The 11,327-nt window shown below is 42.3% G+C and overlaps 1 protein-coding gene across 1 annotated transcript; it reads left to right on the top strand.

Annotated features, from left to right (window-relative positions):
• Positions 1 to 930: 930 nt before the first annotated feature.
• LOC119508022 (keratin, type I cytoskeletal 18-like) lies at positions 931 to 2,282 on the top strand. The gene has a single exon (XM_037801443.1). It carries the CDS (start codon positions 972 to 974, stop codon positions 2,265 to 2,267), a length of 1,296 nt encoding a protein of 431 aa, XP_037657371.1. The 5' UTR covers positions 931 to 971; the 3' UTR covers positions 2,268 to 2,282.
• The last annotated feature ends 9,045 nt before the right edge of the window (positions 2,283 to 11,327 follow it).

Genomic DNA, 11,327 nt, shown 5'->3' with positions numbered 1-11,327 from the left:
AAAAGAGAGGCAAATGAGGAGAGCTTCTCTGCCCGTACCAGCCCCTGCTGCCTGATTTTGTGAGAATGTGATGCTTAGAAATGCAGCAGCCATCTTAAGACCATGGGCGGTGGAGAGGTCAAGAGAACATGGAGATGTGACTCAGAGCCATGACATCATTGAGCATCTGAACCAACAAAGGCCACCATCTATTTCTGAAATCCTGTTCATGAGAAAGTGAACTCATACTGTTTAAATGGCTTTTAGAGCAGAATATTCTTACTTGCAGCCAAAAACATTCTGAGGATACAAAGATCTTCAAGTAGAGAGGATGAAGGTATAAAAAAGCAATGATATCAAATGGCTGAAGTTTAGTCTGAAAGGTTTATTGTGTTTGTACCTCAGTTTTTGTCTTTCATTTTATCTTGTTCTAAGCAATGGGTAAAACAAATATTAGTTGAAAAAATTTGTGTTTGTTTGTAGAAAAAGCAATCTTGCTTGTTCTCAATGAGGGAATCACAGGGACCAGGATTTTGGGAGCAGTTGATCTAGCCACTTCTCACAAAGGAATTCGCCCTCAGTTGCCAACTTTGGAAGATATATTTATTATGTGTATTGTTGTTTTTAAATATGGCAGCAGTTTCCTTCTAGTTGCAGGATCTTACTATGCATATAGTAATAGCATTTTTCCTTTTTATGCAGGATTTATATTAAACAAATCATTTTTTTTAGCTCTAAAATACAGTTTTGGAACATTTGGGAAAATTTGAATATAGGCTATTAGATGACACTATGAAATTATCATTAATTTATTTACATATGATAACAGTAATGTGGTTATGTAAGTGAATGTCCTCAGGAGACATTTTTAGGAGATGTACACTGAAGTATTCAGGGGTGAAATATCATGATGTCTGCAAATTACCATCAAATAGTTCAGAAAAGGCGTCCATATCCCGAGTCCTGGCCTCTCGCCTCACTCCCCAGACAACATGAGCTTCACCACCCGCTCCACCACCTTCTCCACCAACTACCGATCCCTGGGCTCGGTCCAGTTGCCCAGCCACCGGGTCCGGCCGGCCAGCAGCGCGGCCAGCGTCTATGCGGGAGCCGGGGGCTCGGGCTCCCGGATCTCCGTGTCCCGCTCCTCCAGCTCCCGGGGCGGCTGGGGGTCCGGGGGCCTGGCCGGCGGGGTGGCCGGGGGTCTGGCGGGAATGGGGGGCATCCAGGGCGAGAAGGAGACCATGCAAGCCCTCAACGACCGCCTAGCCTCCTACCTGGACAGGGTGAGGAGCCTGGAGACTGAGAATCGGAGACTGGAGGGCAAAATTCGGGAACACCTGGAGAAGAAGGGACCCCAGGTCAGGGACTGGAGCCACTACTTCAAGATCATCGAGGAACTGAGGGCTCAGATCTTTGAGGTTTCTGTGGACAACGCCCGCATCGTTCTGCAGATTGACAATGCCCGGCTGGCTGCAGATGACTTCAGAGTCAAGTACGAGACGGAGCTGGCCATGCGCCAGTCTGTGGAGAGTGACATCCATGGGCTCCGCAAGGTCATTGATGACACCAACGTCACCCGGCTGCAGCTGGAGACGGAGATCGAGGCTCTCAAAGAGGAGCTGCTCTTCATGAAGAAGAACCATGAGGAGGAAGTAAAGGGCCTACAAGCGCAGATTGCCAGCTCTGGGCTGACCGTGGAGGTGGACGCCCCCAAGTCTCAGGACCTCAGCAAGATCATGGCAGACATCCGAGCCCAGTATGACGAGTTGGCTCAGAAGAACCGAGAGGAGCTGGACAAGTACTGGTCTCAGCAGATTGAAGAGAGCACCACAGTGGTCACCTCTCAGTCCGCTGAGATAGGAGCTGCTGAGATGACACTCACGGAGCTGAGACGTACTGTCCAGTCCTTGGAAATTGACCTGGACTCCATGAGGAATCTGAAAGCCAGCCTGGAGAACAGCCTGCGGGAGGTGGAAGCCCGCTATGCCCTGCAGATGGAGCAGCTCAACGGGGTCCTGCTGCACCTGGAATCGGAGCTGGCACAGACCCGGGCAGAGGGGCAGCGCCAGGCCCAGGAGTACGAGGCCCTGCTGAACATCAAGGTCAAGCTGGAGACTGAGATTGCCACCTATCGCCGCCTGCTAGAAGACGGAGAGGACTTCAGTCTCAGCGACGCCCTGGGCTGCAGCAACTCCATGCAAACCATCCACAAGACCACCACCCGCAGGATCGTGGACGGCAAAGTGGTATCTGAGACCAACGACACCCAAGTTCTGAGGAACTGAGGCAGCAGAAGCAGGGTGCCCTCTGGGGAACCGGTGACCAATAAAAACTTCTGCATCTTCAAAAAAAAAAAAAAAAAAAAAAAAATAGTTCAGAAAAAAAAAAGGATAGATATCTAGACACACATACATATACACACAAAAAGAATGAAAGAGAGAAAGCAAATGTGGCAGAATGTTAACTGATGAATTAGGTAAATGGAAAGTTTTCAAAATTAAAACTTGGGGAAAAAATTAAAGGTGTTTGTGTGTGTGTGTGTTTAAAGACTTTCCACCTACTTGCATTTGTCAGTCACCTTTCAAATACAGGGCCCCAAACAGAACAAAGTTATCATCTCCCATAAGCTATTCCTATTATCATACAGGGAAAATGTTGAAAATCAGAATGTGCTAATTCAGGGATGATCTTTGAATGTTATTTAAAGTTCATTTAAACTCCAGCAAATGCAAAGGTCAGTGCTCCTGGGAATAAGAAATAATCTGTTTTGCTTCCTACAAATATATTGCGTGTAACTAGCACCAAAGAGAAAGCCTATCCTTTATTAGAAAAGAGCTATTGCTACATTATGTAATTCTTACTCATTAGAAATCTACTTTGAGACATAAATTGTTTTTCCTCGCTTTTGATTGATTTTTAGAACCATCATGAAATGAATCTTGTTTTTTCATTTATTTCCTTATGTTGAGAATGTTCTTCCTAGAAAGCGTGGAGACATGGAAGGGACCCTGGCTTGCTAGATTATACAGCGGGCCCATTTCCCAAGCTCCGGTTGCCTGAAGGCGGGTGCCAAGCTGGGAAAAGGCCAAAGCTTTGCATGTCTGAAGGCAGACAGCAATTTAGATGAGGGCTTCTTGCTGGGCTCCTTTGCTCCTTCCGTGCTCCTGTCTCCTGCCCCTGCTGTTTCCTGTCTAGCCCCAAGGAAATTGTGCCTTGAGATTAAAGACATGTAAACACACCTTATGGCTTTAGAAAAAATTTACCCTCCCTGAAATACCTGAAAACAGTCACGTAGGAAACTACCTTGTATGCTATAAAAACCTGTAGAAATGAGTAGAATAAAACTTTCTTTTGCAGGAACGCAGAGGATGAAGTGGGCTCCCTTCTTTCACAATTGGCGCCCCGTGTGAGGTTCACCAATCCTGACCATGAAGTTTGGAAGCTGCGCAGTAAGTACAAGCGAGTTGTCTCGCAGTAGGTCAGAAGTTTCAGCCACTCAACGATATGGGTCAGTCTCTCAGTGTTCCCCAGTGCCGGTATGTTTTAGTTTTACAACGGCTGCTGCAGGCTAGTGAAGCTTCTGTTTCAGAAGATAATTTGTACTCTTTATTGTATAATGTTGTTCAACATAATCCTGGTTTCCTAAGGAAGGCACATTAGACTTAGATGTGTGGGAGTACATTGAGCGAAATTTAAAGCACCACTTTAAGCAAGGACAAAAAGTTTCCTCTAAAACATTTACTACATGGGCTCTGTCAGAAATAAAGTGGTACCTGTAAGGGAATAAACGCTCTCTTGGTTCTGGAGGAGAAAAGAATTTATTTACGATCTTGCAAGATGGGGCGTCCAGCCAAACACGCGGAAGGCTGGCGCCCCAGAGGAAGAGAATGGCGATGTTTAAATCTCCTACTCCTAATTCGCAAGTCCCTCCCGTTTCCTCATTGACTGGGTACTACAGAGGTTACAGCCTATCCGAGAACACTAACTAATTCATCTTTTGAGATTTTAATTTGTACAGCCAATCCCAGAGAGCCAACTAGCTCATTATTGAGATTTTGAACTGATTAGCCAATGCCCCCCCAAATTTTTATTTTTTTGCTGTGAGTTCCCGCCTCTGATACTACCTCATGTCTCTTTACATCAGGCAGATTCTCTCTTCTCTTTGTCTGGGGCTTGTTTAAACTGGTTTTGCCTCCATTTCCCTTATTCCATGCTGTCTCTATGTGAAAACGAAACTTATTCCTTTCTTACAGATTCCCTCCTCTTTTTTTTAAAACACTTTTAGTTTTCACATTTTAGATTCTCAAATTTGCTAAGGGCTTTTTTACATTCCTCATCATAGGGATCTTTCTTATTTTTGATTCTAGTGGTTTTGATGGCTTTTTGAACTAGCCTTTGAGCACACGGGATTATGTAGCACCCAGCTGTTATAAACATTTTGGCTGGAATGATAAGGAAAATTAAAATAGATGTTGCAATTCCTTTCCATTTCTCGAACCAATTTTCCAACCATTCTATGACTGGGTTGTTAATGCTAGAATTCTTTTCTAGTTTCTGAAATAAGGCTGTTAAGCCTTGTAGGGCTTTGATGATAGTTCCATTAGGTGCGGTATTATTGGGGATGAATGTGCGACAATTTCCCCCAACTATAGCACAGACGCCTCCTTTTTCAGCTAGCATCATGTCTAGGGCCATTCTGTTTTCCCATGCCATTCGGCTAGTGGCATCTAACTGTTCTGCTATTTCTTTAATGACATTCCTGGTATAGTTGATAAATTTTAGCTGATGATTGACATTTTTATTGATGGTGACCCACCAGAATAAGGACGATTTAAATTTTGCAGCTAATTGATTTTTAGCTTTAAACTCATTAGGAACTTTCTGGGGAACCCCTATACTATCTACAAACATTTTTTATTGAAGGAACTAGGTACACTTTGTACATTTTTCTTTTCTCCTTTGCCTTGGGTTGGTACTTTATTACTTTCAAATGCCAGGGTAAATGAGATAGCCAATTGAACCAGAGCACAGGTTTCTCCCCACCTTTCAGGTAGTGTTGGCCAGAGGATGCCCTTCCCACAGTACCACCAGAGGTCTGCTCGGGGTATAGTTAGGCTGGAGAAGTTGCCAGTACTATCCTTGCTCACATTCCACACCTGTGTACACAGAGCCATGGTACCAAGATCCTGGAGCCCTTCTTCCCATCTGGAGAGACAGGCAGAGTGGTTTCCAGGACCAAGGTGAGACACTGGTATGGCTTTGACACTTCCCTCCTGGACTGGAGGGAAAAGGGAGGACAACGTACTACAACTTTCACCAGGAGTAGCATTTTGAAAGAGGAGTGTTATACATTTAAACTCCCTTTCATGCTTTTTCATCCCCAAGGGGAAGGGCATAATCTGAACAGTGGGTTGTTTGGTTGTACAAGCATAACAGTCACTTCTGTTTAGACTCTGGATGGTATGTTTGCCCCATTCTACCCAGGCATTTGTATTTCCATAACCTGTCTCTATTTCTGTGGTTTGCTTTAAGTCTTTGGTCTTAAGTATTCTAATGACCTTGGGGTCAATTTGTACTGGAGAGTTAAATTCCAGCCAAGTTTCCCTTAATGGTTTTTCCTCCAACCTGGGTAAGACCCATCCCTCATACTGTGTGGTCCACCAAGCAGTGTTCGAAGAATAACAAGGGTTAGGTGTCTCATAAGTTATACTCTCAAATGTTCGCCCCCCAACAATCTTGCTTTCTATTTGAACAGTCTGCTTACATAAATGCTTATATTCCTCCCTCAGTTGTTGCTGATGTTTTAGATTTTTACAGCTCATTACTTGACAAACATCAAATTGTACAGTTTGAGACTTTAAGCCTTTGACTACACTTATAACCAGCTTAGCAGAACCTGTTACTCCTTGAATATAGAACATTATGATCAGCATAAGCAATTTCATCATTAAGCTATACACAGAGCACAATGCAAACATAGGGTTTAATCCAGCCCTTTCTCCCTTCTAATATGTTCCTTTAACTGTTGCCTATTTAAAGTGATCCTTAGGGGATCTGAGGTAGGAGTCACTTTCCAGGATTCAGGTTGAGTTGCTGGATACTTATCGTCTGGTTCAGGCACCGGTCCCTTCACTTGTGTGTAATGAGTCCAGCCTCTTTCTGCCATTCGGACTGCCGTCTCAGTTGTCAGCAAGACTTGATAGGGTCCTTCCCAGATCGGTTGAAGTCTGGATTCTTTCCACGACTGGATCAGAACCCAGCTGCCAGGCTGATGTCGATGGGCAGCAAATTCAAGAGGCGGGGTCTGAGCCAGCAGTCCACGGTGCCTGAGAGATGATAAAGTAGAAGACAAGGCCAGTATATAATTCTTAAGAAAAAGATCCTTTGTGTCTAGGGAGGGGAGCTCTCCAGTCCTCCTGGGGAAAGGCAAACCAAAAACCAAAGGCCTACACCTTGTAATTGCCTAAGTACTAAATTACACATGGCTTGCACCCCTCTAATGACTCCCCTAGTGTAAAACTGCTAATACCTGCTTTAGGTACAGACACAACTTACCAACATTTCAGGCTAGAACAATTAGACTAAAGGACAACAATAATTTACAATAACCTAAGATTAATGAACATAAAAAGGCTTACCACTCTTAAATGCTAACTTAAAATTCAGTTTTTAGTACACCTAGTTTAGTGATGCTTGAATATACGTGATTCACATATATGCATACCCTGAACATACACACAAGTTTTGCTGTTAGATGAGTAAAAACCCACTCTCCAGGGAGAGGAGGACAAGCCTTGGTGTGTAGTATTTGACAATATATGTGGTGTCTTTATTCCTATTAGACTTAATGTTAAGATAGCAACCTGGCATTACCAAATGGAGACCTGGGAAGAGATATGAACCATTCACTGTTCTAAGTTTGTTTAATTCAGCTTTAGTGAACCTTAAACCCTTTTATAGGAACATTTACTTGCACTTTGAGTATGGACCTTTTGCTTTTGCCCAAAATATATCAGAAAAATTATTCTGCTTTTTACAAGAATACACAGTCTCATATATCTGGAATACAGACACATATAACTTATATACACACTCATAACCATACGAAACAGACATACATTCCCATTTACAAGCATGTATAGCCAATACACTACTGTTACACATACATAGAAAACTTTTACACAGTTTTTCTCACTTTTTTTCATTTTTCACACTATTGTGAAACTGCACACAATTGCTCAGCTTTAGAGTACACACAAACTAGTATACGCTATAAAGACACAAAGAAATAGCTTCAGTTTACTATAGATGAGTTAAAAAAAAAAAAAAAAATTTGCCAAGTTTTAAATTACACACTGACAAACTTTAACAGTTTGAAAGACTCCTACGTAATTATATTACATGCTTTTATTACATACAAATACAACTATCCCACATTCCTGTGTAAACATACAACTTAAACTCCCATTAGATTCATGAAGTTTTAACTCTCAGAATGCATCCAAATACAGTCCTAAAAAATGTGCATTTAACTTTCTATATACCCTGATACACACATTAAGGGACTTTAAATGTAGCTTCCACATGCCTTAGACTTAATTACACAGCACACTAAAATATGTAAATGTATTTATTAATACCTGTTTAGCCCCACATAAGTATATGAATAGAGAATCACACAAACCCCATGCTACAAATTTCCTTCCTCCTTTTTTTTTTTTTAAACTGCTCCAATTACTTCTCTATCTCACTTTTGTCTGTTTCCCCCTGGCTTGTTGACTCTCTGAATATTTCCTCTAATGGCTTATTCAGCCATTCATCGATTTTTGGATCTTCTCTGAATATTAGGCTAAAATTCCTTTATATAGCTGACCTTTTAAAGTCTGAGTTATTAACAGAATGACATTGTATTCTTGGGGCTTGAGGGAGTGGGAGTCCAACCCTTTTCAGAGGCTTTTGTGGCAGCCCTTTTCTTTTCAAAGTCTGGGGTGATGTTGGGGAGATTACCTTTTTGGCCCCACCCTTCTTAAACATCGGGGTGCCACCCAGACTCTGCCTCTTCGGGGTAAAGGCTCTACCTAACAGTGGGGTGGCAGCCAGGCTTTTCCCATTCCCCTGGGAATGTGCTCCACCCTCTGGGTCCTGAGGCGGCAAAACTTTTCTAGAGCATTGAGGCGGAAGGCCCACCCTCAACCCCCAGGGCAAACTCACCCTTTTCATGCATGTGGGCCACTCCACTCTCCCAGCCTGAGACCACTTGACTTCAAACCTCAACTTTCATCGTTCTTTGGGGATATGGGTACAGCCAATTTTATTTTAGGTGGATGCAGTCTCTCTCTTTCTCTCATAGCCGCCCTCTTTCCCATTTCCCTTTCTTCTCCCAAGAAAGGGATATTTACATAAACCAGATTTTAAGAATCAAGTTAATTGTTATTCAGCTAGCCTTGCTAGGCTTTTTATTAATGATTCTTACCTTCCTTTCTTTAAGAGCCTTTAGAAACAGAAACTTTTGGAAATCTCTCCATTTTTTTTTTTTTTTTAACTTTTGGTGGGTTGTAATTACTGGAGCAGTCAGCATTAACTGGCTCTCCAATTGCCTGGGGGCATAGACTGCTTCCACCAAAACCTCAGGCTTTAATGGTTCCCGCCCCAGTGGGGGAGGGGAAACTATAAGGTGGGGGAATGCTTATCCCAGGTTTTAGTTTCTTTTTCTCCCTGCAGCCACCACATGGCACAGTTCAATTCTGCCTTGGAAAAAGGTTTATTTTTATTAACATGACACACGAGGTCAGCACAAAGCCAACTCTTATCTGCCTTATATTTTGGCCAGAATATATTTGGCAGCAAAATGCTTTTTTTTTTTTTTTTTTGTCTAAACATAACAATAATATTTGATCATTTTCTTTTACCCTTTCCCTTGGTCCAATTACTTTTAGCCCAATGTTTTAACATGTTTCCCAATGGATTATTTAGAGGAATGTTCCCCGGGGACCCTAAAGGTACCCCCTTCCCTTTATTCCCGGCCGGCTGACTGCCTCTATTCCCCATTCTGAGTCTTGCCTGAGCATCTTTCCCTTAGGATCAGCTCTAGGCTCATCAGAATGTCCCCATTCTGAGTCTTGTTTGGGCATCTTTCCCTCAGGATCAGCCCCAGACTTTCAGAATGCTTTAACCACCAAGGTAATATAATATTTCTTTCCTTACCTTGGTCCGTGCACGGAGTTGCCTGGTTAACCAGAGGCAGGCCTTTTCTTTTCCCCCTTTTCTCATCCACAACCGGCAGATCCAAGCATCTGGTCTCGGGCCCTTTAGCTGCCGGAGATGGGCCCCCAATGGCGGAGTCCGAGACCGCTCAATCAGCGGGGCGCGCCTTCCCTTTGTCCACCTCGGGGGTCCCCCTCCGAAGCTTTGGATCCCGGACGAGCCCCCAAGTTGTCGGAAATAAAGTGGTACCTGTAAGGGAATAAACGCTCTCTTGGTTCTGGAGGAGAAAAGAATTTATTTACGATCTTGCAAGATGGGGCGTCCAGCCAAACACGCGGAAGGCTGGCGCCCCAGAGGAAGAGAATGGCGATGTTTAAATCTCCTACTCCTAATTCGCAAGTCCCTCCCCTGTTTCCCCATTGACTGGGTACTACAGAGGTTACAGCCTATCCGAGAACACTAACTAATTCATCTTTTGAGATTTTAATTTGTACAGCCAATCCCAGAGAGCCAACTAGCTCATTATTGAGATTTTGAACTGATTAGCCAATGCCCCCCCCAAATTTTTATTTTTTGCTGTGAGTTCCCGCCTCTGATACTACCTCATGTCTCTTTACATCAGGCAGATTCTCTCTTCTCTTTGTCTGGGGCTTGTTTAAACTGGTTTTGCCTCCATTTCCCTTATTCCATGCTGTCTCTATGTGAAAACGAAACTTATTCCTTTCTTACAGCTCTTATTGGCACTGCCCTGGCCCCTCTTTATATTGCCGAGACTGAGAGTTCTAAAACTGAGGTCCCTGAAAGAGAAACCGCCGCTCTCTCTATAAATGCCTCCCACCCCCCCCAAGCCCTCGGTCCCCATACTGCCAGCTGATAAAGGTGGTGGGGAAATGACTATAGCCTCGCTCCCTCCCTTTCCTCCTTTATCGCCACCACCTCTGCCTTCTCTCCCTAGAGGAGCTGCACCAGTTTTGCAATGCTGTCTTCACAAGGCAGCATTAGCCAGCAATTTTGTTTGCCCCATTATGCTTAATCAGTTGCCCAGAAATTTTTCCTAGAGTACCAGGACTGGGAAGTCCAGATGAAAGTGCCTGCCACAAACAATCACCAAACACATCTGAGTTAAGGTAGCTTTACAATTCAAATTTTCCCTGTGCTGGGTAAGTGTGTAATTTTTTGTTTATTGTGTTCACTTTGCTTTCTTTTATTTCAATTAGTCTATTACATAGTAAAGCTAATTAAGTTAATCCAAGAGTTGTGCATGCAAACTCAGTGGGTTTCAGTCCCACTAACAGTAACCCAGATTTGTAGTTCTCCTTTTAAATTTTGTGCAGTTTACACAGTTTGCATTTGTGTGAAAAACCAGTGTCATAAAATAATATCTCTACTAAGGAATCTGATAATGAAAACTTTAACTCCTCTCTCTATAAAGAATGTTTTGTTTTAAATATTTAGCATCATGCTAACAAGTTTGATTATAGTGGTAATAGCATGTTGTATAGAAGGTATAAAGAATGTTTTTCTAATTAAGGGAAAAAGGCAAGTAGCTTTGTCCTAAATGACTAATTGTTCAGGAATGTAAAATAAAGCCTGGAAGGATAAGAATGTAGGATAAAGCTTAGATGGATACAGAAAGTTGTAGAAGGTTTGTTGAGTGGAAAATTTATTTCTGTAGTCAAGGTTGAAAGATAAATACAAAAAGCTGTAAAAAGTTTTGGAAAACAGTTATTTCTGTGGTCAAAGTTAAAAAATGGTAAAAACTAGTCATAACACTGCTTAACAATAGAACCTCAAAACTTAAAGAAAAAAGGTGGTTTTATAAAACAAAATAGCATTAAATATTTTAACCACCACCCAAAGCAGTAATTAATATTCAATGTTGTGAGTATGTGCCTAATAATTCACAAAATATAAACATTCCTCACTGTACTGCTAACTCCTCATGTTAAGGTCTCCTGCTGTTTTTATTTAAAAAAAAAAAGTTGCCTTAAATTATTAAGGTGTTATTTCTTAATAAAAGGTTGTAAAAGTGTCTTTCTAAATAATCAGTATAAGACGCAAGGTCTCTTTTATCAAAATAACTTCTTGCACTCAACATATGTTAAGTTTATCATGTCCTTGGTTGTTTAAAAATATTGTCT

The sequence above is a fragment of the Choloepus didactylus genome, chromosome 13 (assembly GCF_015220235.1).
Source record: "Choloepus didactylus isolate mChoDid1 chromosome 13, mChoDid1.pri, whole genome shotgun sequence".
NCBI lineage: Eukaryota > Metazoa > Chordata > Mammalia > Pilosa > Megalonychidae > Choloepus > Choloepus didactylus.
Note: the sequence above shows the minus strand (reverse complement) of the source record. Positions and strands in the feature narration are given on the sequence as shown.

Bases quoted from the DNA above. Each gene is read 5' to 3' on its own strand.
- LOC119508022 (XM_037801443.1), top strand. From the start codon at position 972: ATGAGCTTCACCACCCGCTCCACCACCTTCTCCACCAACTACCGATCC.